The following is a 27,976-nucleotide window of genomic DNA, read 5'->3' as shown; positions in this document are numbered from 1 at the left end:
TCCCAGGATGCAGTGTGGACCGGCCGGGCGCTGACGGCGGCGGCGCGTCTGCGGGCGGAGCGGCGCGGGCCGGCCAGCGAGGAGCGCGGCGCCGCGGGCGGGGAAGGCAGGGCCGGGCGGGCGCGCCTGCGGAGAGGCCGGGGGCCGGCCTGCGTGGGGCCGTGCGGCGGCGGCGGCGGCGGCGGCGGCGGCGACTTCCTCCGGCCGGGCCGGACAGCGCAGGGCCATGGCCGAGGCGGCCGCGGCTCCGGTAAGGCGGCCCGCGCACGGACGCGCGGACTCGGGCCCGGGGCCAGCGCACGGCGCCGCAGGCCCTGAGGAGGGGCTCCGGGGCCGGGCCGGGCCGCCGGGCCTGGGGCTCCGGCGAGCGGGGCGCGGGGTCCGCCGGGGCCTACGGCGCCCGCCCGCCGGCCCGGCCCCCCGTTCCGGGCCGAGCCTGAGCGGGGCGGAACCGGCCGTCCCCGCGCCGGAGGCCGCCCCACGCCGAGTTCCTGCAGCCCTCCGCGGCTTCCTGCCCCCGCCCCATCCGCCGGCCCCTTAGTCCCCGCGCCCCCCACCCCGCGGCTCCTTTCTCTGCCCACCGCTCTGCCCTGCGTCCCCTACCCCCCAGCTCCCCCCAGCGGCCTGCTGGCACCTGGGAGGTGTCCTGAGCGGCTTCGATTCCGCCGACACCGAGTACCCGGGGTGCCCAGCTCGCTCAGCTGCTCCCGTTCGTAGAAGCGGGCACGGCGCCGGCCCCGTTAGGCATTATTTTGTCCTCACAACAAACCTGTGGGGTAGGTACTCCTTCTCTGTCGTACAAAAGAAAGCCTGAGGCCTAGAGAAGTTCACTTGCCCGGATCGCAGAGCTAGAGAGTCTGTGAAGAGAGAGGCGCGCTGTGTTCAGGGCACATTGTGTTGAGGGGAGCAGACAGGTACCCGGGAAATAATAACGCAAAACAGAAAGAGGTGAGGGCTTCTTGCCTGGAGGAGGAAACAGGCTGTGGAGTGCGGGGCAGGGAGGGAAGGGGCCGGCCTCCGCTGCCGCGCGCCCTTCCTGCCCCGTGCTCCTGTGGTTTGAGCTGCGCTTTTAGGGAAGGCTAGGATTTCATCAGGCTGAGCTGGACCCGTGGAGCTTTTCAGGTAGGGAGGACGGCTTGGGCACAGAGAGACAGGCAGTGTGGGGCATGTTCAAGGGTAGGAAAGGAGTCGTACGCCTGGAAAAGATGGTTTTGGTAGGGGGCAGTGAGAGAGGAGGCTGCAGGGAGAGTTGGAAGGGGTTTCAGTGCCTGGACTTCATCCTAAGGGTGGGGAGCCCTTGAAGGATTTGGAGTTCTCTCACCATCAGCTCCCGTTAGAGTTCCCGCTTTCCTGGCTGGGGTCTGAGGACAGCCCCATATTGTCTACCCAGCATCTAGTAAGGAGCTGGGCTGGAGCAGAAACAGTTGTCACCTCCCACCAACTGGTGTGAAGGCCTCACGTGGGACTCCCTGCCCTGTTAAAATGGTAAGAAAACTGCACATGCCTTGTTTATAAGGGAGGAGTTTATGCAGATGCCCTTGTCCTGCAACGCAAAGACTGTAGTCAACACAGCCGGCTGCAGTTGGAGGGGGAGCTGGGCATGAAGTGCAAGGACACCTCTGGTGCAAACCCATGGAGGCTGGGGTCGTATAGCAGGGATTGATCAGAGAGGAGGAGAGAGGGAAAGGGAAGGAACGGTGGCTGTCGTGGAGGGCAGCCTCACACACCCAGTGCTGAGCCACCCAAGGTGCCCGCCCAGTGCAGTCCCTGCAGCCTTGGGGCAGGACCACCTACCTCTCGAGAGCAAGAGTCCCCCCCATCCACTTGTGCCCTCAAACGGGTCTCTGCCCATCCAGCTCCTCCCCATCCTCTGAAACCCAGCTAAGCCCTTGCTTCTTCAGGTCAGAGGTCATCTGGTCCAGCCTCCCTCCAAACAATCACAGAATTGCTGATGCTCCATCCTTGACAGTTTTTTTGGCCTCTGCTCAAACTCTCCTTCTGGCGCTATTTTCTGACGTGTCCACTCATGTTCTGGTTCTCTATGGCTTTCTCTAAATGAATCCACGCTGGTTCCTACTAGTCACTTCTCTATTTTGCAAATAAGTCGCCAACCTTTTGTTTAGGAATAATTTCTAGCATGTTGTAAGGAACCATCAATCCTCAGGCACTGCCAGAAGAAGGCACAAATGGCAAGACCTCCTCTTGGACCCCTGGGTCCACCCTTCAGCTGTGGGTGAATTGGGTCCAGCCCCCACCCAAAGCAGAAAGTGCCCTTTCCTCAGTGTCCCCAGCTGCCCCAATTCAAGCTACTGTGAACTTTGCGGCGACAGGGAAGTCACGGCGTGGGGAAGCTCCATGTCTTTATGATGGTTGTCACACATTTAAAAGCCTTGCCCTATGGCACATGTCTTACCTTCCTCACCAGTCTGCAAGGTGTGTCACTGATCCGGGGCAGCTACAAAGATGTCTGAGACCTACTTCTCCCCTTGGGAGGGGTGGGAACAGTGAGAGAAAAATTCAGAATCTCGGGGGGCTCAGGGGACTAGTGTTGTATCAAAAAGTCTCTTGGTTGGTGGGGATTTGCAGTAATGGTGGTTTTTAGTTTGGTGGTAGGCAGTTGGAGAGGGGACAAATCAGATTGTCCTGGGGGAGAGGAATTACCCATTAAGTTTTTATGTTTATCAAAAAGAGACACGAGATGCTTTAAAAAAAAAAAAGAAATTGAGCAACGCTCTTGTTTGTGCCGTTTCAGTGAACCAGCTGTTTTTTTTGCTAGGTCATCATCAGTAGACAGTTCCTGTGCGATTATGATGGGAGGTGCCGGCTGGGCTCTAGTCAATCTGCAGTTTACTGTTTCTCCACTAAAACGCCCCAGCAGTGCTCAGTCACTGTTTGTTTAGCAGAATTGTACCGAGTGCCTACCATGGGCCCTGCACTGTGCTGTGAAAAGACGCAGTGTTGCCTTCGGAGAGCTGGTCGAGGCTGTGGGGAGTTACTGTGTAGGGCGGTCAGTGCCATGCTTGGAGTCTGTGCGGTGTGCTGCAGAGGCCTAGAGGGGAGACATCCGCCCAGACTGAGGCGATGTCTAAGAGACCCAGAGGAGCTGATCACTGGGCTGAGATCTGCGTGTGACACAAGATATCCCCACTTTCCTCATCTGCGCTCCCCGCCCCAGCCCAGCTCCCGCACGCCTAGGGGAGATGGGCCCAAGGACACGGTGGATGGAATGAATGATGCTGGTCTTCTCTCTCTGTTTCTGAAAGATTTCTCCGTGGACAATGGCAGCTACGATACAGGCCATGGAGAGGAAGATCGAATCGCAAGCTGCCCGCTTGCTTTCTCTAGAAGGTCGAACTGGGATGGCTGAGAAGAAGCTGGCCGACTGTGAGAAGACGGCCTTGGAGTTCGGGAACCAGCTGGAGGGCAAGTGGGCCGTGCTGGGGACCCTGCTGCAGGAGTATGGGCTGCTGCAGAGGCGGCTGGAGAACATGGAGAACCTGCTGAGAAACAGGAACTTCTGGATCCTGCGGCTGCCCCCCGGCAGCAAGGGGGAGGCCCCCAAGGTATCCCTGGGGCACCTGGGGTAGGACAGCCCGAGAGGCCATGCATGTGTGTGGGTGAGCATGCGTGACGCTGTGGTTCCAGGTGTCTGTGACCCCTGATGACATGGCCGTGTGTTTCTCTGAACAGGAGTGGGGCAGGCTGGACGAGTGGCAGAAGGAGCTCTACAAGCACGTGATGAGGGGCAACTACGAGACACTGGTCTCCCTGGGTAAGGCCTGGTCCCCCTCTGTTCAGTGTGGTGTGGGGAGTCCTCAGACCTCTCTCCGTGCTGGTGGATTTCATCGCAGGGATGTGTAAATCACTGGGAACTCTGACCATGCAGAGTTATCCCCTCCTCTCACTAAAGATGAGCACTGACTGAGTGGAAAGCTCCCTTCCACCTGATGAAGTTCGTGGGTTGCCAGACGGAGGGGGGTGGCCCCTCTCCTAGTCAGGCAGGGAGCATGGCCCTTTCTGTTCTGCTGAGACTTGGTGTAGAGAAGGCTCCTCCTGCTCTTGGATCCAGGATATGATCGACTCCCGTTTGAGAAAGACTTTCTTGTAGCTTTTTCTTGCTGAGGTGTGTGCCCTTGACCATGACGCTCCCCTGGGTCAGTGGAGAATGTGGGCAGACCGTGCTTCTGATGGCCAGCGCTGTCTCCATGCCTCGAAGTTCTGCTCCCCCAGACCCTGGGGCTGCTGCAGTTCCCTTCATTTGGTCCCATGAGAAGGGCTGGGCTCATTTCCTTTGCGGTGGTTTCTGTGGGACCCCAGGTCTGAAGGCAATAAGGCATACTTGGTGAGGATGGGAGCGGGCGCAGGTGTGATGTTATAGTTTTGTTTGCAGAAATGTACTGCTTCTTAGTGTGGAGACTCTGTACCAGAGTTTCTTAACCTCAGCACTGTTGACACTTTGGGCCAGATGATTCTTTGTTTGGGGGCTGTCCTGTACATTGTAGGATGTTCAGCAGCATCCATGGCCGCCACCCAGGAGGGGGCCAATAGCACCTCTCCCCCGGCCCCCAGTCATGACAAGCAAAAATGTCTCCAGACTTTGACAGAAGTCCACTGGGAGGCAGATTGCTTACGGTTGAGAACCACTGCTCTATACCAATCAAGGAATGTAGTTTCTAGGTCATTTTTGGTTTCCCAGGCTGTCTGTCCCCGGCTCTGAATGGAACGTGGCAAAAGATAACCTTTCCACCTTCCCTCAGATTACGCCATCTCCAAGCCCGAGGTGCTCTCCCAGACTGAACAAGGGAAGGAGCCATGTAGCTGGCGTCGCGCTGGCCCCAAGGTTCCAGATGTTCCTGTGGACCCGAGTCCAGGTGAGGGGCTGGGAGAGGGCAGAGACACCAGGCAATGAGGCAGAAGCAGGGAAGAGCCAGGAAGGGCGGGACCTGTCCAGGGAGAGCCCAGGAGAAGCGTCAGACTTGAATGTTTAAGTGTTTTGTAGTTGAGTTATGACCTATGGCCTGTTCAGCTAACACTTTGGCATTACTTCCCAGTGTGGAAACAGGCAGCAAACCTAGTCTTTTAGGAGAGAGACAGAGCCAGTGGCACAGAATTGGGAGAAGTGAAAGAGGACCCTGATAGGGAAGGTAGGAGTATATTAAAGTCAAACCTTTATTCATTCATAGCTTTAGGAAGAGTCCTCCTTGCCTCCATCCAAGAACCAAATTGCATTTAAATCCACGAGTAGTCACAGAACGTTGACCCGTGGGTTAGCTGCAGGTTTCAGTATGATTAGAACCATAGATTTATTTAAGGAGAATCTGGATACCCGATACCACTGTCTCAGATTTTCCTGGAGCCCGTCAGCACCTTCGACAGCTAAGGGAAGGACAGGTGGCCGCTTGGGAAGAGCCAAATGACTAAAGCGAGGACCTTGCTGGGCTGCAGGGTAAATGACAGGCTGCCGTGTGACAGGGAGACCCGCCTCTGCAGGCTCAACCTGCTTTCCACCACCACCACCCCCCTATCTGTCCCCACTGCCTGGGATTGCCCTTTCGTCCGGACACCTGTGTTACTAGGAAGTCTTGTGTTTAATTTGTAGATAATGAGATGCATCTTCCATGTTTGGTGCTTCCTCGAAATTAGGTTTTGCTTTACCAAGGGCAGACCATGTACAGGACCGACCACACTGTCAGCATTCAGGAAAGCACTCACCAGTTTAGTTCAACACACGTGTTTTGAGAATCCGCTAGGTGCCAAGGACAGTGCAGGAAGCTAGAGGACAGAAAATGACTAGGAGCCAAGTGTCTCTGGATGGAACAGAGGGTTATGACACGGGGGCTTCCAGCTCCTTAGCCCAGGTGAGAGGGTCACAAGGGGCTTATTTTATATTTATAACATCTGTGTGGAGGCTTCCATACCATCATTCATGAGCGCGAATGGGGGCTCAGAAATATGGTGGCTGCTGGTGAGACCCCCACCTCGCCCTGCCCTCTGACACTCACAGACTTCACTCTCTGCCTTGAGCCTGGCTGGCCTTCATCCCTGTCCACCTCAGTCCAAGAAGCCCAGCCCCCAGCTCACCCCTCACCCCCTCTGGGCTTGGAGCAGCGCGTTGTCAGACCCCCTCTTCCACTTCTCTTCAACTCCTGAATTCTCCCGCTGTGCCTTGTGGAACTCAGTCCTCTGCAGGACCACCAAATCCTCAGACTCTTCCCTGAGCATCCCTGCCTGTTCTTGCCCAGGGGAGACCTGGTTCTTCCTGGGGGCACTGCGTCCCCTGCAATCCTCCCCTTCCCCAAGTCCCTCTTGTCCCGGGCCTGGAGGGTGCCGGCGTCCTGGCTCCTGGGTATTGCCTCTGTGCCAGTCCCCCCTCCTCCCTAGAAATCCCCATCTTTGAATCAAACCATCTTTTTACCACCTTCTGCACACCTCGGGGCCTCCCCTCACTCTCGCATGTCTGCCCCTGCCGTCGTTCTTGGCGATGGCAGTATCCATCAGGATGGCCCTTTGCACCCCCCTCCTCTCCCTCTCCACCGCCCACCTCGTGCTCATTGCCTGACTGTTGAGGACGGTAAGGCACCCTTTCCGTCATCTGGATTTCAGCATGCTGCTCCCTGCCCTCCTCCTGCCCTTGCGGCTCACTCTTCCTCGTGCCCTGACTCCGGGAGCTCTCCAGTCCTTTGGCACCTGCCAGCCCCTGACCTGCTGCCTTTTCGCTGCCAGCTCAGCCTCATCTCCCTCTGCCAGCCTGGGTTCTGGGTCCATCATCATCACCCCTCCGTTGCACACGTCCTCCATCCCCTCGCCCTCTTAGTTCACTGTGTTCACCTGGCAGAGCCATGTCCTGGTTAAATCTGTCTGCCTGCTCTGCGCCTGCTCCCAAGCGGCTGCTTGTGGCCTCTGCTGGTCTCACCTGAGATTCAGGTGGGCATTCAGTGCTGCCCCGCAGTCACGTGGCGTCCCCTCAGTCCACTCACTTAGTATCCCAGAGGCTGGCAAACTGGCCCCCAGGTCAAATTGCCCACTGTCTGTTTTTGCAGCCCACAAGCTTAGAATGGTTTTTATATTGAAAAAAACTGAAACAACGCTCAGCCCTCACCACCCCACCTGCCCACCTGCCTGCATCCGTGCCCTGTTCTCTGTTTGCTCCTGTGACTGCGATAAACTGTCCACCCTCCGGTCACAGACCGGCCTCCACTTGGCACTAGATCCCATCCCGGGCCACCTTCTCCAGGACGGGGCCCAGCGGCTCTGCCCGGCGTCCACCAGCGTCTACCCTGCCATCATGCCCTCTTCTGGAAACACTCCTCTCAGCCCTGCAACCTACAGCCGCTGCCCCACTTCTCTGCTCTCCTCGTGGCACACTCCCTGAGAAGGTCCTCCATGCCCGCTGTCTCCAGCCCTCTCTTCCACTCTCTCTCACCCCTTCCACCAACACCCCTGTCAGGGCCACCAGGGACCTCTGTGGTGCTGTGGGTGTGCAGTCTCATGTGACCTGTTGGTGACATTTGCCACCCTCCATCACTCTCTCTTCCTGGGTTCACTTCTGTGACTGACAGGACACCCCACTCTCCGGGTTTTCCTCCTGCCTCACTGGCCGCCTTGCCTTTGCTGTTTCCTGTCGCTCTTTCTGACCTACACCATCCTCCTTGCTGTTCCCCCAGCACTCCAGGCTGGTCCAGTCTCCGGGCCTTTGCACCTGCAGTGCCCTCCGCCGGGAATGCTTTCCCGGCTCCATCCAGTACCTCCTCAGGTCTCTGCTTAAAGAGGACTTTCCTTATGCACCTTATTTAAAATTGCAGCCCCTCTCCCACCCAGGATTTCCAGTCTTCCTTTCCTGCTTTGGTTTGCTCCATAGCAGATATCATCTATTATGTATATCTTACATTTATAGATTATTATATATAGTTCATATTTGTAGATTTTTGTATATCTGGTCGCCCCCCCCCCCATTAGAATGTAAATTTCAAGGAGGCAAGAACTTTTATCTATTTTGTTCATATAATCATTCTGGGCACCTAGAATACTGCCTAGCACAGAGAAGGAATTCAATACATATTTGTTGAATGTATGCTTTGTTATTTAAAATATGTGTGTGTATGAAATAATTATTTCTGATAGAATTTAAATTCCTTTTTAGATCTCCCAGTCTCATTCCTCCCTGTGTAACCAGTTTTCCTGAAGTTGATATTTACCCTTTCTACCCACATTTTAAAACTTCTGTTATGTACACAGGTAGCCATAAATAACATATAATATGGTTTTGTGTGTTTTGAAAAATTACAAAAACGTCATTATATTTATCACTCAATATTCTGTATTTTAGATTTATCTCTGTTAATGCATATAGATCAAGTTCATTCATTTTAACAGATGCTTAATACAGTCATGTGCCACATAAAAACAGACTGCATATACAACGGTGGTCCCATAACATTAGTACCATAGAGCCTAGGTGTGTAGTAGGCTATAATATCTAGGTTTGTGTAAGTACTCGATGATGTTCACGAAACAACAAAATCGCCTTATGACACATTTCTCAGAACTCATCCCGTCATTAAGCAATGCACGACTGTATTCCAAAAGCGACTATATTACAATTTGTTATCCATTCCTCCACTAAGTTGCACCTAAGCTACCTCTGATTTTTTGCTATCACAAGTGGTACTGCAGTGAACATTCTTGAACGTGTCTCTTTGTGTCCATATGCTGCTGAGGTTTCCCTAGGGAAGAGACCCGGGGAGGAATCCCTGCATCTCGGGCATGCTTGTCTGCACCTCTGCCACGGCCATGCTGCTCTCCCATGGTCACACTGGCTTATCCTACTCCCCCAGCAGTGAGGAAGTACCTGCTTTCTTACATCTTTGCCCGCTTTTCAGAATTAGATTTTTGCCAAGCTGATGGAGGTGAAATTGGATTTTGTTTTAATTTGCTTTTCCCTGTTAGTGAAATTGAGCACCCTTTGCATATGTTTATTTGGTTTCTTCTCTGATGAAATGTCTTTTCTGTTTTTCTGCTGCTGTTTTTCATTTTCTTATTGATTCAGGACTTCTGAATGTAGGTTCTAGATACTAACCCTCTGTCTGTTATTTGCATTACAAACATCTTCTCCCAGTCTGTGGCAGGTCTTTTAACTTTGTAGTTCTTGCATAAAAGTTTTAATTTTTGGTAGAGTCAAACATATCAGTCTTTTTCTTTATGATCTGTGCTTTTTCTGTCTTAATTTATCCTTCCCTACCTCCCTCCAAGTCAGAAAGACATTCTCCTATATTTTCTTATAAAACTTTTAAAGTTTGACTTTTCACATTTAAGTCTTTGATCCATCTAGAATTAATATTTGTGTAGATTGCAAGGGAGAATATAATTTTTTTCCCCCACAAGGATATCTGATTTTCCAACAAAGTTTGCTAATATTCTGTCTTTTCTCCAATGATTTGTATTGCCAATTCAGTCACGAACCAGGTTTCCATATGTATGTGAGCAGCTCCTGGGTCCTTTGTTCTATTTCTTTGCTCTCTGTTTCTGTGCCAGCACTCGCTGTTTTAGCTTCATAGTAAGCCTTGATATCTGGTAGACTAAGCCTTCCCTGCTTGCTCTTCAAAACTTTCTTGGCTGTTCCTGGACTTTTGTTCTTCTATATGAATTTCAGAATCTTTATGTCAAGTTCTTAGAAAATCCTGTTGGATTTTGATTGGAGTTGCATTTGCTTTATAATTTCATTTCTGGAGAAATTACCTTCATTACAACATGGAGCCTCTATCCATGGGAAGACGCTTCTGCGTGTGCTTGAATGAGGTTTTAGAGTTTTCTCCTGATAGTTGTTATTTCTGTTGTGAATAGGATTTTTAAATCAATTACATGTTTTAAATAGTTATTATAGGCATACTGGTATGCTGTTGACTTTTGTTCGGTAAAAGAGAAATTTTGTTCAACTCTCATTATTACTTCTAATGACTTGTCAATTTATATTCTCTTGGATTTTTTATGTAGACAACTGTACCCTCCACAGATAACATAAAAGTTCTCTCTTCTTTTAAGTTTTATAACTTTGTTTTCTTGTTCAGCAGTTTGGCTAGGACATTGTTGAATAGTAGCAGTGATAGCTGGCATCCTTGTCTCGGGGATGCTTCTAGAGTTTCAGCATTAAGGATGATTTTTGCTGTAGACTTTTGAAGACACTCTTAGTTTAAAGAAGTTTCCTTCCACTTCTGGCTAAAGTTTTTATTGTGCACAAGCGTTATATTGTGTCAAATGTTGTTTTTTTCCTTTTTTAAATATTGTGTTTTGTTTCTTTTAAAACATTGTCAGTGTGTGTTATATATAACATAAAATACATACAGAACAAAATTCATGTAAAGTTTAGAAAATGACAGTAAACACCCATATTCCCAACACCCCAGCATAAGAAATAGATCACAACCAGACCCTTACAAGACCCCACTGTCCCTCCCTGATCCCATACCCCTCCGTTCCTCTTACAGATAAACAGAAAATTCAGAAACACACGTGCTCAATCTTTGCTTTTCTTTACATTTTTATTCCCTACATATATATTCCTAAATAACATTGTTTAGTTTTACTTGTTTTTAAACTTTTTATGAATGAGATCATGCCATATATAGTCATCTGTAACTTGCTTTTTTTCGTTTGACACTATGTTTTTGAGAGTCACCCATGTGGATGTAGTGTAGCTGGATTTTCACCACTTTATAGGTTCTATTCTATGAAAACACAATGCCTTTGTTCCTTCTACTGTTGATGGCTGTTGGCATGTTTCTAACTGTTTTGTTTTTAGGAACAGTGCTGTTGTGAGCATTCTTGTGCACGTGTACAAGTTTCTCTAGGTGCAGACCCGAGAGTGGAACTGCTGGGTCACAGGAAAGATGCAGGTCAGCTGCTCCAGGTAGCGTCACCGTGTTCTCTAGGTGGTGGCACCAGTCGGCACCCCACAGCAGTGCCTGGGTTCCTGTCGCCCTTCATCCTCACCAGCCCTGGAAACACCTTACATTTTAATTTCTGCCCATCTGGTGGGGGTGAAATGACTTAAAATTTGTAGTTTAAAACGTGCATATTCCTAATTAATGAGATTGAACATTATATCCTCTGTTTATGGGCCACTTGTCACTCCTCGTCTGTGAAATGCCTGTGTATGTCTTTTGTCCATTTTTCTTTTGTTTTCCCTTTACTTACTGATTTATAAGAGTTCTTCACATATTCTGAATATCAATCTTTTTGTCAGATATGTGTATCGCTGATATCTTCTCCATTTATGGTATATTTTAAAGAACAGATGCTTTTAATTTTAATATACTTGGGTTTCCAATTTTTACCTTTATGGTTTGTCCTTTTTATGTCAGAAACAATTAAGAAATTTTCTCTTCCCTCAAGGTCGTAATACACCATCTCACATCCTTTCCTGAATGTTCTGCCTTTCCCTGGAATGGGTTTTGTGGTGATGGGAGGTCTGGACTCTGGTTCTTTCTCCCCAGCACTTCGGGTCTTTTCCTTTGCTCTTTCAGGTAAACTTTCCTGTTGCCTTATCAGGTTCCATGGAAAATCTGGTTGGGATTGTGGTTGGAACTGCATTCATTGTATTCATCATTTTGGAGAGAATCGACCCCATTGCTATATATACTGAGGCATATTATCTGAATATCATAAGTCCCTCCATTTAGCTTGTCTGTAATGTCTCAATGAAGTTTTATAACTTTCTCCAAAAAAGGTCTTGTACGTGTTTTTGTCAGATATGTTCCTAGGTTCCTTGTATTTTTTAGTTGCTATGATCAGTGGTCCCTTTGTTTTTTTTAAAGATTTTATTTATTCAGTTTTTTCCCCCCAAAGCCCCAGTAGAGAGTTGTATGTCATAGGTTCACATCCTTCTAGTTGCTGTACGTGGGACTCGGCCTCGCGTTGGACGGAGAAGTGGTGCCTCGGGGCACTCCCGGGATCCGAACCCGGGCCGCCAGCATCAGAGCGCGCGCACTTAACCGCTAAGCCACGGAGCCGGCCCAGTGGTCCCTTTGTTTACTGTGCATTTTCTGTTTGTTGCTGATGTCTGCTGGGGGCTTGGGGCAGGGGATGCCCCTCTCCCCATGCTTTTTCTCATGCAGCAGGGGCTCAGTAACATCCCACTCTCTCTCTGCCCTGTTAGGCACCCCACCAGGGGTCCCACAGGGACCTACCTCATCAGACAGTCTGGGACCAAGGGTTAGACAAGCCCAGTTCTGCCCATCCTTCCCTTGGGCAGCTGGCTGCCTCCGGGGGACAGGAAGTCTCTGCTGCTCTGCTAGGCCAGGCTCCTTCACTGTGGTCCAGGGGTTAGTGTGTCCACTAACAGGGGCTGACTTCCTGATCCTCAGGTCAGTACTGAGAACCCCTCACGCCGACAAAAAAAGCTGCATCCTCAATTATTAGTAATAAAAAGTTTATCCTCACCTGCCTTTCTCTTTTATTTTATTTCTCTGTTAAGATCCATGGAAGGAAGAAAAATGGTAATTGGTGGGCTCTCTTAAAACCCTAAGAGTATATAAAACTGCAGTTGTCTTTCATTTATTGGTATTTCTATCTAGAAACCTTGGTAAAATTCTCATTAATGCTAATAATTGGCTGATGATTTTCAGACTTTCTGAAAAGATAATCATATCCTTTATGAGTGAGAAGAATTTTTTGTTTCTTTTCAAATCTTTATGGTTTATTTTTCTCTTATTTTGTGCTGGCTGAGAACTCCCAGAAAATCCTTAAATAGAAGTGATGATAAGTATCCTATTGGTTCATGATTTTAAAGAGAATGCTTTTTAAGTTTTCACATTGAATATCATATTTGTTAAAGGTTTTGTTTATCAGTGCCCTTTATCAGGTTAAAGAAGTTTCCTGTATTCTTGGTTGACTAGTTGTTTCCAATAGGAATAGCTGTTGAATTTTTTTTCTTTTTTTTTTTTGTGAGGAAGATCGGCCCTGAGCTAACATCTGCCAATCCTCCTCTTTTTGCTGAGGAAGACTGGCCCTGGGATAACATCCATTCCCATCTTCCTCCACTTTATATGGGACGCCGCCACAGCATGGCTTGACAAGTGGTGCGTCGGTGTGCGCCTGGGATCAGAACCAGCGAACCCCGGGCCGCCGCAGCAGAGTGCACGCACTTAACCGCTTGTGCCACTGGGCCAACCCCTGTTGAGTTTTTATAGAATGCTTTTTTGGTATCTATTGAGATGATTATATGATTTTTCTCCTTTAACCAGCTAATATGGTAAATTATATTATTTTCGAATGTTGAACCAACCTTGCAATCCTGGAATAAGCCCTAACTTAGTCACAATACTTTATATACATTGCTGGATTTGGTACTAATTATTTTGTTTAGGATTTTTGAATCTTTGTTCATGAGACTGGCCTATAATTGCCTTTCTCAGACTTTGTCTGGTTTGGATAGTAAAGATATAAGCTATGATGTATTCTCTCTCTTTTTATTTGCTCAGAGAGCTTGTGTAATATTGGAATTATCTATTCCTTGAATGTTTAGTAGGAGACACCAGTGAGGCCATCTGGGCCTCAAGTTTTCTTTGCAGGGGAGATTTTTGTCTAGTGATTTAAGGTCTTTAATAGTTACAAGAATATTCAGGTTTTCTAGTCCTTCTTTAGTCAATTTTGGCAAGTTACAGTTTTTCTAGGGAATTTCTCCATTTCCCTAGTTTTCAAATTACTAGGAATAACATTCATGATATTCTCTTTATCTTTTTTTTTTTTTTTTTCTCTTTTTGCTAAGGAAGATTCACCCTGAGCTAGCATCTGTTGCCAGTCTTCCTCTCTTTTGTATGTGAGCTGCTGCCAGCATGGCCACTGACGAGTGGTTTAAGTCCGCACCTGGGAACTGAACCCAGGCCACCAAAGTGGTATGCGCCGAACGTAACTACTTAGGCCAGCAGGGCTGACCCTCTCTTTATCTTTTAAATCTCTGCTACATCTAGAAATATGCCCTTTTAATTCTTCATATTGGTTGTTGGTACTTTCTCCTTTTCTCTTGATAATTTTGCTAGAGATGGATTGGTTTAATATTCTCTTCAAAGAACCAAATTTTGGCTCTCTCTATTCTGTTTTCTCTTTTATTAATGTACACTCTCATATAATTTCCTTTCTTCTACTTTTTAAAGGGTTTTGTTGTTGTTTTTTCTTTTCTAACATCTTACATTGACTGCTTGACCCATTAATTTTCGACTTGTCTCCTCTTTTTTAATATAAACATATGAGCTTATAAAATTTCCTGTAAGTACCATTGTAGATGCAGCCCACACATTTTGATAAATAATATTTTTGTTAGCATTGGGTTTGAAACATCTTCTCATTTTCATTGTGATTTTTCCTTAGAGCCTTGGATTATTTAGAAAACAAATATATAATTGTTTTTATTTTTAGTATTTATGGGGAGTTTGGGGATATCTGTTATTGATTCCTAACTTAATGGTGTTATAGTTATAAAATCAGTGTGTAAAATACTAATCTTTTAAAATTTACTGAAGTTTGTTTTATGGCCTAGAAAGTGTTCATTTTTCCTAACGTTCTGGGTGGCTTGAAAAGCTTGTGTTCTCCTTGTCTTTAGATTCTACTTATGTCCATTTGATCAGGGTTGTTAATTGTGGTGTTCAAATTTCCTGTAACCTTTAGTCAGCTACATTTATCGATTACAGGAAGAGGTATGTCGAAATCCCCCATTGAGAAGATAGATTTGTTCATTTCTCCTGGAGTTCTGTCAATTTTGCTTTATTATTTTGAAGCTATGTTATTAGATTAAAATTTTAGAATTGTTTTATCTTCCTGATCAATTTACCATTGCACAGTGATCCTTTTTTATTTCTATGAATATTTTTCTCTTTAAAGTTGATTTCATACAGTATAACTACAACTTTTTTAAAAAATTGTGAATTCTGGCTTACTATATCTTTTATTCTTTTACACTGCTTTTGCATCCTGCTTTAGTTGTGTCTCTTGAAAATAGCATATAGCTAAGTTTCTTGTTTGTTTTCAGTCTGATCATCTTTACCTTTTAAATGTCCAGAACAGTAACCACTGGCCACGCATGGCTATTGAGCACTTGAAAAGTGCCCTAAGGATAAAATACATCCCAGATTTCAAAAACTATGTACAAATATGTATAAGAAAGATGCATGTATGAAAAAATATAAACTATCTTATTAATTTCTATATTGATTATATGTTGAAATGAACATTTTGAATATATGGGGTTAAATAAAATATATTGTTAAAATTAATTTCATCTGTTTCTTTTTACTTTTTTAATGTAGCTGCTAGAAAACCTGAAGTCAGCTCTGTGGCTCACGCTGACTTCTGTGGGACAGTGCTGCTCCAGGCCCCTTACACTGACTGTCATCACTAGTGTATTTGCGTTCCCATCCCCCATCTTAAATTGTGCGGTTCGTCCTTAGTCTGCCTTTTCTGTATTTCTTTTTTTCCCACCCCTGCTTTGGAAATTATTCATTTAGATTTTTTCCTCCTCAAACTATTATTGTTTTTAATTAGTTTGGAAGTTATATGTTCTATTTCTATTCCTTTAGAGTTGATCTTAGACATTTTTTCCTTCTAAAATACATCCTTTTAGAAGTTGTGTTTTGTGGGTTTGTTGATAATGAACTCTCAGTTTGTGTATGAGTTTATATGTGTCTGAAAACATTTTTATTCCATTCCTATATTTGAAGGATATCATTCTAGTTTCATTGTTGTTTTCTCTTAGCCCTTGTAAGGTAATTTGCTGCTGTTGGGAAGTCAGTTAGCAGTCTAACCGTTATTCCTTTTTGGGTAATGTGCCTTTTTACTCTGCCTTTTAGTTCTGTTTGGTGATCTACAATATGTCTAGGTGTGGATTTCTTTTTCTTTTTTTTTTAATTGAAGTATAATTGACAAATGGGATTGTATTAGTTTCAGGTATACATCATAGTGATTTGATATTTATATACATTATGAAATGATCACTGATTTAATCCAAAATAATCCCTTCACCGATTTCACCCACCCCCACCCCAGTGGCAACCACCAGTTTGTTCTCTGCATCTCTGAATCTGTTCCTGTTTCGGATTCCTTTTGCTTATCTTGCTTTCATCATTGATATTCTTCAACAATTTGGGAAATTTTGCCATGTTATCTCTTTGAATGTTGCCTTGCTCCCATTCTCTCATCTCTTTTATCCTGGAACTTTATCGTATTATCCTCCGTGACTTTGAACGTCTCTTCATGTTTTCAGCTCTTTCTCTTTGCTGAGTTCTGAATAATTTCTTCTCATCTGTCTTCTAGTTAGTTCACTAACTAGTTCTAGTTAGTTCTATTCAGTTGTTTCCATTCTGTTGTTTAACCTATAGGTTGGATTTTTAAATTTCAATTATTTTACAATTCTAAAGTTATATTTTATTCTTTTTCAAAATCTGATTGGTCAGTTTTGATAGTCTCTTATTTACCATACCTTTGCTCCCCCTTTTTATTTCTCTAACTATATTAAACTTTATAGTCTGTATATGGTACTTCCCATATCCAGCATCTTTGTGGGTCACATCCTGCAGTTTATGACGTCTACTGACCGCGTGTGAGGTGGCTGCTTTTCTCGTTAAGGTGGTGATTCATAATTGTGAGCTCCTTCATGCTGGAGAGCCGTGTCCTCCTGAGAGTCAGTGTGTCTGCCTCTGCTGGTCGTCGGTGCCAGTGCAGACTCGGGGCCACCAGTCTGGGCCTGGAGGTGGTTTTCGGCCACACTGGGGTATGAGACCTGCACAGACAGCCTCGGCCACCGCTTACGGCGTCAGCCCCCAGGCGAGGTTGTTCTCCCCCCTCAGCCGAGAGCCAAGACCGGAAGAGGCAGTCTCCCTCTACAAGGTGGGTTTTCACTCTGAGTTTAGTCCACTGGGAATGCTGCTCTGTGGGGTCCCAGGTATATGTGTGTGGGAGGGGTCTCCAACCCAACCTCCCACCTGCTTGAGCCCCAGGCTTGTCACAGTCCTCTACCCCAGCTGTGCACAGTCCATTACAGCCCAGGCAGCTGAGGATAGGGAGGGGCCTGCAATTTACTACGGTCGACTTAGGCTTTCTAGAGGTTCCAGCCTCCGTTTGTTTTCCTTGCTTTATTTCCACGTCATCAATGCTTACACAAATTTTTTTTTATTTTCATATTTTACCCAGCATTTTTAGATACTCCATACTGGGTGGAGTTTCTCTGCACATCTAGCCAGCCGTATGCCAGAAATAGAAGAGTTAAATGCTGTTTCTATATCTGTTGAGATGATTATATTGTTTTCTCCATTAATCTGTTAACTTTGTTATGTTACTATATTTTCTAGAGGTAACTTATCCTTGAGTTCTCAGGATAAACACCGCTTGCTCATAATGTATTATTGCTTTTTCTTTTTTGAAAATACATTACTGGGTTTGATTTGTAATTCTTTCATTTAGAATCTTTGCATATCTGTTCATACATGAGATTATTTTATAAATTTTTTCATATACTGACCTCCAGTTTGTAGAATCAAAATTATACAGCCTCATAAAAAGAGGTGACAGATATTTTCCCTCAGTGTTTTGAAGATATTCATTATCTTCTGATACCGTACTTGCTGACAGAAATCTGCTTTCAGTCTAAACGTCATTCTTTTCTCTCTGGTACCTTTTAAGATTTTCTCTTTGTCTTTGCTTATATTCCATTTCACATGAGTGTTGTCTAGTTTTATATTCTTTTTTATTTCCTACTTAGGAATTGGTGTGTTCCTTCAAACTATTGGCTCATAATGCCTTCAATTTTGGAAAATTCTAAGCCATTATTTCTTTACATATTCCTGTTTTCCCATTTCTCAATTCTCTCCTTCTGGGATTTCTCCCAGCATGTGTTGGGACTTCTCATTCTGTCCTCCATGTGTCAGCTTCTCTTTCGTATTTTTCATTTCTTTATCTCTCAGTGCTGTACTCTGAATTATTTCCCTGGATCCATCTTCCAAGTCACTAATTTTCTCTGCAGCTGTGTTCAGTCTGTTGTTAAGCCATCCATCGAGTTTTTCATTTCTGTGACTGCTTTTGTCATTTCTAGAATGTCTATTTAGTTCTTTTTCAAATCTGCCTTTTTAAAAATAATTTCCTGGGGCCGGCCCTGTGGCTTGGTGGTTAAGTGCGCGCGCTGCGATGCTGGTGGCCCGGGTTCGGATCCCGGGTGCGCATCGAGGCACCACTTCTCCATTCATCCTGAGGCCGAGTCCCACATACAGCAACTAGAAGGATGTGCAGCTACGACATACAACTATCCACTGGGGCTTTGGGGGGAAAAAATAAAATAAATAAAATCTTTAAAAATAATTTCCTGTTCTTGCCTTAGAGATTCTGTTCCTTCCTTTACTCCTTTGAATATTTTAGACATGCTCATGTTACCATATCCTTCAGCTTATTCTTTTTTCTGTAGTTCTTGAGAGTGAGTTCTGATGTGATCTCATGCTGTTTGGCTCCTCTTCTGCTTCGTAAGTGTAGTTTTTTAGTAGGGGCCCCTTGTGGCCTGTGTTGTGGGGGTGCCCCTGTGGGGCAGGTTTGCATTTACCTCTGCTGGGGAGCCTCCTGGGTGGCCATGGTTCTCAATTTTTCTGTGAATTTCTCAGCTCAAGGTCTCTGCACCGTGTGGGTAGTATGAATTCAGTGTGGACAGGGGATTCCAATTTCTTATGGGTGGCTTTCCCACGCATGGCCCTGGACAAGTGGGCAGCTTCCCTCCAGCTCCCTCAGATGGGTGGAGGTTTCCTAGTCCCCATCTCACAGACGGGGCAGGGCCTCATGGCTCCCAGCTTATGCAGGCAGCTCAGCTCCACTCTCAGCCTCAGCTGGACATCGAGGCCCAGCCCCTAAGGCCTCATCCTGTTCCAGCAACTCCCTGGGTCACTTGGCTCCTGCTCTAACTCTTAATTTGACTTTGCATTTTCTCTTTGATTCTTATATCTGGAATCTTTTTTTTTGCACTCACTTAAATACATGTGTGGGGGTAAGGTTTTTGGGGGAGGTTTGGGGTTAGATTTTATCTAGCATTTCTGTGTTTAGAGCGAGAGCAGGGCCTCCCTGGGCAGATCCGTCCTGCCCATGGACCACAGGTTTGGCCCGGAGAATGTGCTGGTATGCTCCTCACGCTTTCCCAACCACCCACGAGCTCAATACCTCGTGACCCCATTCTTTGCCCAGAAGACCCTGCAGTCCCTCTGTGGCCTTGCCCTCCCTTCCCACTAGGCTCTTTTGCTGTTTGACCCTTGTAAGGTCCCCATGTCCATTTCCTTGGCTGGATCTGTGTCCACCCAGAGGGTAAGGGGCCCTGATGCTGTATGCTCACGCTCTCTCCCTTTCTTAGGCTCAGGACCCCCGGTTCCTGCCCCTGACCTCTTAATGCAGATCAAGCAGGAGGGCGAACTCCAGCTCCAGGAGCAGCAGGCTCTGGGGGTAGAGGCCTGGGCAGCCGGGCAGCCAGATATCGGGGAGGAGCCCTGGGGCCTCAGCCAGCTGGACTCCGGAGCAGGAGATGTCTCTACAGATGCTGCCTCTGGTGAGTGGCTGAGACTGAGAGAACAAAATGCAGGGGCTCAGGGCAGGGTGTGGGGGAAAGAGTTCCTGGAAGCATTGTGGGGAGCTGTGGGCTCTCAAACATATGGCCTGACTAGTTTAGAAGTTTTCCCACCTTCAGGCAGGGGCTGCACCGCATGACATCTTGCAGGCCCCTCTGGGTTCTGTGACGCTCTTGTCCTGGTATTTCTCTGCCTCACCTTCATCAGCCGCACTCCTGTTCTTCTTGCCCCAGCATTGAGCATTTAAATCACCAGTTGCAGGGCTGGCCCCGTGGCGTAGCGGTTAAGTGCACGCGCTCCGCTGCTGGCGCCCTGGGTTCGGATCCCAGGCACGCACCAATGCACTGCTTGTCAGGCCATGCTGTGGTGGCATCCCATATAAAGTGGAGGAAGATGGGCAGAGATGTTAGCCCAGGGCCAGTCTTCCTCAGCAAAAAAGAGGAGTATTGGCATATATGTTAGCTCAGCGCTGATCTTCACAAAAAAAAAATCACCAGTTGCTTCCTATTAAAGAGGGGCTGTGTGAAATAAGTCAGGGAGGTCTGTGCTTCCTGGTGCGTCAGAGAAGGGGACAGAAGAAAACTGGGTTTCCAGGAGGTGGGGTCTTTATGCTCTTGCAGAAGTCCCAAGTGGGCCTCAGGGTTTGCCTGCTCTTCCTCTCCCCCTGGGGTTTTCCTCCCCCTTCTCCCCCGTAACCCACGGGCTCTGATCTCTCTTCACTGCAGGCATGCACTCCAACTTTTCAACCACTATCCCACCCACTTCCTGGCAGGCGGATCTCCCTCCCCACCATCCCTCTTCCGCATGCTCAGATGGGACACTGAAGCTCAACACGGCGGCCTCCACAGAAGGTATGGGGGGGAGGACAGAGGAAGGGAAAGGCTCGTGTCTGCCTTGAAAGCTGCCTCAGCCTGGGCTTGTTTTCACTGGTGAACTGCCCTGACCCTTCAGCCGGCGGGCATTTAGGGTGTCTGTGATGTTAGGAAGCCATACAGCCTGTCCTTCGTCTCCTTCTAAATTCGTATGCTTGAACAGTCTTCTTGAGAGTGTACATGCTTCTGACCGTTCCCTTCTCCAATGGTGTTAACCAGTCAGTCCTGAGAAGCTGATCCCTTGAGAGGATGTCCCTCCTGCTCAGACTCAGCAGCCCAGGCCCCTCTCTGGCATGGAAAAAACCAAACCAAACCAGAACCGCTTCTTAGATGTCGACTCTACCAAAGACAGGTGTCTGAAGGCCAGAATCGAGAGGACAACTACCAAATTTATGTATTAGTTTTCTATTTACTTTTGTTTTGAAGGCCAGTTATCTGTTACTTTAAGGAATAATTTCTGTCATATTTTAGTACCCAAAAAATGTGCTAAAAGCCTAGATCCCTGATATAAAACTTCAGGATGTGAAATTCAAGTATTATTTACATAAAATCAAATAAATTTTTATCATCTCACTAATATTTTTACCATTAGCTAGCTGGCTACATTTATTGAATGCTTGCTGAGTGCCAAATAGCATGCTAAGTGCTTTGAGACATGTTGTCCAGCATAATCCTTGTACAACGCAATGAAATAGGGTATTCACAGATGAGCTGTTGGTTAGGAAATCTGCCTGAAGTCTACAGCTGGTCTGTGGGGGAATCATGGTACAATCTCAGATCTACCTGAACCCCAGCCCTGTGCTTTTGCCCTGTGGGGCCATTGCCACTGGTGGTCAGAGCTCCTTCGTTAGGATACATTCATGATTAGTCTTAATAGCCAAAGTGAAATGGAACCCAGCAAGCATTTGCAAAGGTGCTTTACCTGTGGTGAAGGTTCTAGAACACGCAGATGTCCTCACCCAGGGTTTGAGGCAGCCACATGACCACCTGGGGGAATGCTCTGCAGAGCTGGATCTTGAGGCTTGGAGACTAGGGCCGAGAGTGGTGGTGGTAGGGCCAAGTAGCCGTGGATATGCACAGAAGGGCCTCAGATCTTCTCGCTCCCAGCAGGCAAGGGGACAGAATGATACCTGGTCTTTTCTTTCTCAGCAGATGTAAAAATTGTGATAAAAACAGAAGTCCAAGAAGAGGAGGTGGTGGCCACACCAGTACATCCTACTGACCTAGAGGCCCACGGGACCCTATTTGGACCAGGACAAGCCACGAGGTTTTTCCCTAGTCCTGCTCAGGAAGGAGCCTGGGAGAGCCAGGGCAGTTCCTTCCCCAGCCAGGACCCTGTGCTGGGGCTGAGAGAGCCCGCCCGGCCTGAGCGGGACATGGGAGAGCTGAGCCCCGCGGTGGCCCAGGACGAGACCCCTCCAGGGGACTGGCTCTTTGGGGGGGTCCGGTGGGGCTGGAATTTCAGGTGTAAACCTCCTGTGGGCCTGAACCCGAGGACTGGGCCTGAGGGGCTGCCCTACTCCTCCCCCGACAACGCAGAGGCTGTGCTGGACCCCGGCCAGGCCCCGAGACCCTTCAGCGACCCCTGTAAATACCCGGGCCGGACAAAAGGCTTCGGCCACAAGCCGGGCCTGAAGAAGCACCCGCCGGCGCCCCCGGGGGGCCGGCCCTTCACCTGCGCCACGTGCGGGAAGAGCTTCCAGCTGCAGGTCAGCCTGAGCGCGCACCAGCGCAGCTGCGGGCCGCCCGACGGGGCACCGGGGCCGGCGGGGGGCGGCGCGCGGGACAGCAGCGGCCTGCGCTGCGGGGAGTGCGGGCGCTGCTTCACGCGGCCGGCCCACCTCATCCGGCACCGCATGCTGCACACGGGCGAGCGGCCCTTCCCCTGCACCGAGTGCGAGAAGCGCTTCACCGAGCGCTCCAAGCTCATCGACCACTACCGCACGCACACGGGCGTGCGCCCCTTCGCCTGCGCCGTCTGCGGCAAGAGCTTCATCCGCAAGGACCACCTCCGCAAGCACCAGCGCAACCACGCGGCGGGCGCCAAGGCCCGACCGCCCGCCCGCCCGCCGCCGCTCCCCGCCGCCCCCCCGGAGCCCTTCAAGAGCCCCGCCGCTAAAGGACCCCTGGCCCCCACAGACCTGGTGACCGACTGGACTTGTGGCCTGAGCGTCCTGGGACCCACCGATGGCGGGGACCTGTGAGGCACCCCCAGATGGCCGCGGCGGCCCCAGACCCCGACCCCTGCGCCGCGACTGTACAAAGCCCCCTTTCCAGACATCAGGGCGGTGGGAAAAGCCGAGGCAGGAGTGGAGACTGGGAGAAGCAGGTTTCCGAGTTGCTGACCTGATCACTGGAAAAGAGAAACTCGAGCAGTACAGCTTCCACCTCTGAACAAAGTAGGCTTCTCCGATGGTGAAACTGAGCACCATAGAATCTTAAGTAATTTAATTACGAAACCATTTTTTTTTAAATTCTTGAAGACAAAGCTGGGAAATAGTCGTAGCACCAGTTCAAACCTGATAGTGTACTTTTGGTTTCTGAGCGTGTGTTTGTGTGGGCTGTGTCCTTGCCGAGTCTGACGGTGGGTGTGCTGGAAGGGTGGCTGGCTGGGGACGCAGGTGAGGAGGGCCCTGGACCTCCCCGGCCCGGCTGACTCCTGGGGGCGGACTGGTCTTAGCGCACAGTCCAAGGGGAGTTGAGACCCTGCTCAGCCCAGGGCCGTGCTGGTCTGGGCCTGGGCCTCCAAGTCCCCTGGGGAGTGAGGCCAGGTGGGTGCTGTGAACCTCAGCCTCATCTCAGCAGTGAGACTTGTCCAGGAGCAGCCCGTTCCATTCCCAGCTTGCTTCTCCCTGGAAAAGGCCTCGAGGAGTGCTGGCCGTACTTGTGTTTCCCTATTACAGGCCATCTGCTGCCCCTGTGGGAAGGGGGCTTGGTGGTATCACCAACTTACGTGACATCTGGGCTTCACAAAGGAGATGTGTCTGAAAACACAGTGTTAGGGCTGCGGAGGGGAGGAGGCTGAGGGTGGGCAGTGGAAACCTTGAACATTATTTACTGGCAGAGCCAGGAACCAAGCCTGGCCTGCCGACCCCCACGTGGGCCTGCTTTCCACTCCAGCCAGATACTTCTACTTCCTTTTCTCTGTGGAGTGTTTTTTTCCTTGTCAAATGCTGTCACGTCGCATCTCGTTTGATCACTACCGTGACCTTGTGAAGCACACAGGACAAGTATTCTTGTTAGAGATGAGGAAATACGTTACTCCAAGGGGACACACCTCAGCCTCACACCCTGGCTGCACGTGAGTGCCAAGAGTTGGGAAAGCCTAAGGTTAGACACGGTTCCTCCTCCTGCAACATCATTTTGAGGGACAACAGCTTTTCCTTTTTGCTCTCTTAAAAGATTTGTTCCACATCTGCATGAGCAAAATCGTCAGGCCGCAAGGTTTGGTGAGCACGGGCCTCCCTGGTGTAGGCTCACTTCCCCCCGGGAGGACCCTCGCGGCAAGGTCTGAGATGCTGGGTAAGGGTCTCCGGCAGACGTCTCAAAGGTGGAATTAGAAATGGGCCCAGGCTTCTTGATTCCACCACAGTGCTGCCCCCGCCGCACAGTATCCGTTCCCCTTGCGGTGAAGCAGCCACTGGTTTGTTATCCAGAGTGGGTAACTTGTCTCCCCTGTGGAGGGAGAGACCGTGGCTTCTGTTCGTCCAGCTCCCTCATGCGTACTTTTATTAGGCGATAGACTAGTTAACAAGATTGTTTCTATGTACTGTATATTTTGTACCTGTTTACACTTCTAATACTGATATTTTGAAAAACAAATGAAGAGGAAACATCCTGTAAAAATAAAAGCTAACCAGCACCACGTGGTTTGGTGGGTTCCATTCTCAGACCTGCGTCTTTGACCCCCGGGGGAGCTGTGCCATCAGCCTCCTCAGCCTTGTGCTTGGTCGCCTTCGGCCCAGGGAGGCCGCTGTCCCTGAGAGCAGGAATGGAGAAATCCAGAGAAGTCTGACTTGAGATAAACTGACATTTGGAGGGAAAATGAAAACACATCCAGTCACTTTGCTTCAAAATATAATCACGGTTTATGTAATTTCAGTTTTATATAATTTGGTATGATATATATAAGGTCTGGGAGAAAAATCGCAGAATATCAAAGAAGAGTGGATGCTGGACGTTTTCTCCTTGCACCTTTTCTTGGCCGGGCAGAGGCCAAGAAAGGATTTGTGGTGCCTGTAGTCATAACCCTGGACTTGGAGTGAAGTCCAGCCCCTGGCGTTTGAGCCAGGCTAACACATGTTCCCACCACCAGAGTTATCAGCTGTTACGTTTTATCTCATGTTTTCAGTCTTCTTCATTTCAATCATTGTCTTTTTGAGAAAATGAAAATGTAAAATAAAATTTGCTTTAATTGGCTACGAGGGCATGGGAGTGGGACCAGGAGAAGGAGCAGGAGGGAGACCGCGTGCGGGCCCTTTGTCGCCGTGTGTCTCATTCCTTGTTGGCAGCCCTGACCTCTCGCCTGTGCTTCTTGTCCGCCTCCCCTGCTGGGCATGTCTTCAGTACTTGGAAGTCAACCGGGGACACTTCTGGTGTCTGCCCAGCTCCACAGTACCTCTCCACCACCACACCCTCCCAGTCCTCTGGCGCGTTCCCACACTCCCTCTGGCCCACACACTCTGCATGCAGGAATCGCATGTGTCATGCCTGAAGCCCCAACCCGCTCCACTAAATGGATGACCCCTAAGGTTCTGGCTCAGGGGCACTCTCCAAGAGAGAGAACATGGGGAGGAGAGGTTTTAGGCAACAGGGATTGAGTTCAGTTTCAGACATCCAGAAGAGGGTGCCAGTCAGTAGTTAGGGAGACCAGACAAGCACCATGCAATGGGGTCCCCGCCACTGCTCCCAAACTTCCCGGGACCCTGCGCTCTCCCATGCTCTGAAGCATCCTGCTAGACTAAAGCACAGCGGTCCCTCCTTGTGTTAGTTTCCTGTTTCTGCTGTGACAAATTGCCACAAACTCCATGGCTTAAACCAACACACATTTACCTTACAGTTCCAGAGGTCAGAAGTCCAAAATATGGAGCTAAAATCAAGGTGTCAGCAGGGCTGCGTTCCTTCTGGAGATTCCAGAGGAGAACCCACTTCCTTACTTTTTCCAACTTGAAGAGACTGCCTGTATTCCTCGGCCCATGGCCACCTCCATCTTCAAAGGGAATCACTCCAACTGCTGCTTCTATCATCACATCTTTTTTTTTTTTTCTGCTGAGGAAGATTGGCCCTGAGCTAACATCTGTGCGCATCTTCCTCTGTTTTGTATGTGGGATGCCGCCACAGCATGGCTTGATGAGTGGTGCATAGGTCCATGCCTAGGATCCAAACCTGCAAACCCCAGGCCCCCAAAGCGGAGCACACGAACTTAACCACTATGCCACCGGGCTGGTCTCTATCACAGCTTTTTTTTTTACTTTGACCCCCTTGCCTCCCTCTCCTAAAGACTCTTGCAGTTACATTGGGACCATCGGACAATCCAGAATAATCTCTCCATCTGAAGATCCTAATTTAATCATATCTGCAGAGTCCCTTTTGCCGTGTAAGACAACATTCACAGGTTCTGGGGATTAGGATGTGGACGTCTTTGGGGGGCCATTATTCAACTTACCACACTTCCCAAATCTCAGGGCAGTTCTTATCACCTCTCTGAAGCCAGGCCAAATCCTCTGGGACACTCGTGTATGTTCTGGCACCAAAATAATTTGTGCCAAAATGAGAACATTGTGGTTCCTAGTTCTCAGCCATTCCTTCATCTCAGCCACCCTCTGTCGCTCATCAAAAGGTACCCATCCGCTGCCTGCCTCCTCTTGACATCTTTCTCCACCTTCATCTTTTTACAACTTTGTTCTCTTATTCCTGATGCTTCCAAAGATGGCTCCCATCCCTTCTGACTCTTTCCATTGTTAAGCAGCAGTGCCACATCATTGTCATGTTCACAGGCAGATTGAAGACAAGATAAGCCAACTGTGCCTTATCGATTTCAACAGCATCAAGATCTTTGAAGATGGTGCTGGCTGCTTGTGACTATTACTCTTTTACATCTCCATCCTTGGGAAGACACCCTTCTCCTCTGAGGTTCCTGTCACCTTCTACCTCTCCTTTTCTCTGTCATTTATCATTCTTCCACATCGTTGAAGGCTTGCCAGAAGTCCTTCTGGGCCTCAAGTCTAACTCCCAGCCCGCCCTGCCCCACTCCATCCTTCACACTGACCCAGAGTGACCTTTCTAACTGAGAAATCTGATCACTCACTCCTTGAAGTCCCCCAATGACTCCCAATCACCTGCTAAATCCAAACTTTAGCATGGCCTATCTGACCCCTCATGAGGTGGCTCCTTCCTTGTCCTCAGCTCCTGCAACTCCTCTTGCATCTCACTCTCTAGGTGAAGTGAACCACCTACCCTCCCTGAGCACTGTGCTGTTCCACGTCTCTGCACGTGCTGTTCCTGCTGCATACAATGTCTTTGCTCCCCTTGCCCCGGGTCCACCTGGTCAACTCCTTACCCCTCAGGTCTTGGCTCAGCTAAGCCTTGCTCGGTCTCTGCAGGTGGAGCTGATGCCTCACGTTTCTCCATGGACCCTCGCTCAGACTCCATCTGTCATCTCATTAGACACTACCGTACTGTGTATATAATGTGTTCCTGGAAATGTGTGTAAAAGTGTGTGTATAAAAATGAGGCAATAGACTTACAAATCCTAAGGAAGTCTTTCTTTCCTGACAGCTGTAAACCAAGTTCCTGAGTTAGCATAATTGTCGAGTTTCTTTTAACCCTGAATGTTGTCCAATTTCTACATGATTATTTAAAAACATTAAAAGCACAATTTAGACATTAAATATATACACTTAAATAATTTCTGTTTTAAAAAGTTGGGGGTCAAGAAGTAATAAATGCAAATATTGTAGAGTGTATAAACTGAACACACTCCTGACATAAACATCTGGAAATTCCAGATGGGATATAATAAACATAATTTTAAATATAGAGCTAAGATAGGAAGGAATAAAAAAAAAATCCTAGTGTGGCAGAAATAAAGACAAAACTGTACACCCATGTTGTAAGCCTGCGAGTAGCTGCTGCATCTACCTGGAGTGGGGTGAGGAGAAGGTATATAGGTCTCAGGCCCATGAAGGTAAGAAGTTGGAACTGACACCTCCAGACAAAGTCCCCTGAAGGCCTCATCTTCAGGAAACACATGATTCAGAAAAAATGCATCCCAGCACCAAAAGATGATGTGTTATTTGTGTCCTCTGGGAAGCAGATGCCGACACATAGTTTGAAGTGCAAGAGGTTTATTGGGGAATGATGCCTGTGAAAGGTCAAAGGAGGCAGCAGGATGTTTCAGGCCAAGTCTCTGACCAGCACTCAGATCCAACATCCGTGAAAGGAAAGAGGGGAGGAAGCAGGTTTGGGCAGCAGGAACAGCATGAGGCAGCTCTGACAAAGTTTCAGTGAAGGGCTCTGGAGCAAATGTTG

At 48.4% G+C, this 27,976-nt stretch overlaps 1 protein-coding gene across 4 annotated transcripts; it reads left to right on the top strand.

The window, feature by feature from the left end:
- The first annotated feature begins 17 nt into the window (after positions 1 to 17).
- On the top strand, positions 18 to 24,865 carry ZNF746 (zinc finger protein 746). Of its 4 annotated transcripts, XM_087432479.1 has the most exons (8): positions 378 to 776; positions 1,391 to 1,485; positions 3,264 to 3,563; positions 3,691 to 3,772; positions 4,758 to 4,871; positions 19,364 to 19,555; positions 20,300 to 20,425; positions 21,596 to 24,865. In XM_087432479.1, the coding sequence occupies exons 2-8, from the start codon at positions 1,483 to 1,485 to the stop codon at positions 22,648 to 22,650; spliced, it is 1,872 nt and encodes a 623-aa protein (XP_087288605.1). In that variant the 5' UTR covers positions 378 to 776; positions 1,391 to 1,482; the 3' UTR covers positions 22,651 to 24,865. The 4 variants fall into 4 exon arrangements, with proteins under 4 accessions (XP_087288596.1, XP_087288601.1, XP_087288605.1 ...); XM_087432470.1 differs by lacking the exons at positions 378 to 776; positions 1,391 to 1,485 and adding an exon at positions 18 to 250; XM_087432475.1 differs by lacking the exons at positions 378 to 776; positions 1,391 to 1,485 and adding an exon at positions 19 to 250 and having other exon boundaries at positions 21,599 to 24,865.
- Positions 24,866 to 27,976: the final 3,111 nt, after the last annotated feature.

Source organism: Ceratotherium simum, chromosome 1, assembly GCF_057802395.1.
Source record: "Ceratotherium simum simum isolate JZ-2026a chromosome 1, ASM5780239v1, whole genome shotgun sequence".
NCBI classification, from domain to species: domain Eukaryota; kingdom Metazoa; phylum Chordata; class Mammalia; order Perissodactyla; family Rhinocerotidae; genus Ceratotherium; species Ceratotherium simum.
The sequence above is the reverse complement of the archived record's forward strand: the minus strand, read 5'-3'. Positions and strand labels throughout refer to the sequence as shown.

Bases quoted from the DNA above. Each gene is read 5' to 3' on its own strand.
- ZNF746 (XM_087432470.1), top strand. From the start codon at position 227: ATGGCCGAGGCGGCCGCGGCTCCG. The intron at 4,872-19,363 runs GTGAGGGGCTGG...TCCCTTTCTTAG, and splicing joins TCCTGTGGACCCGAGTCCAG to GCTCAGGACCCCCGGTTCCT. The intron at 20,426-21,595 runs GTATGGGGGGGA...TTTCTTTCTCAG, and splicing joins CACGGCGGCCTCCACAGAAG to CAGATGTAAAAATTGTGATA.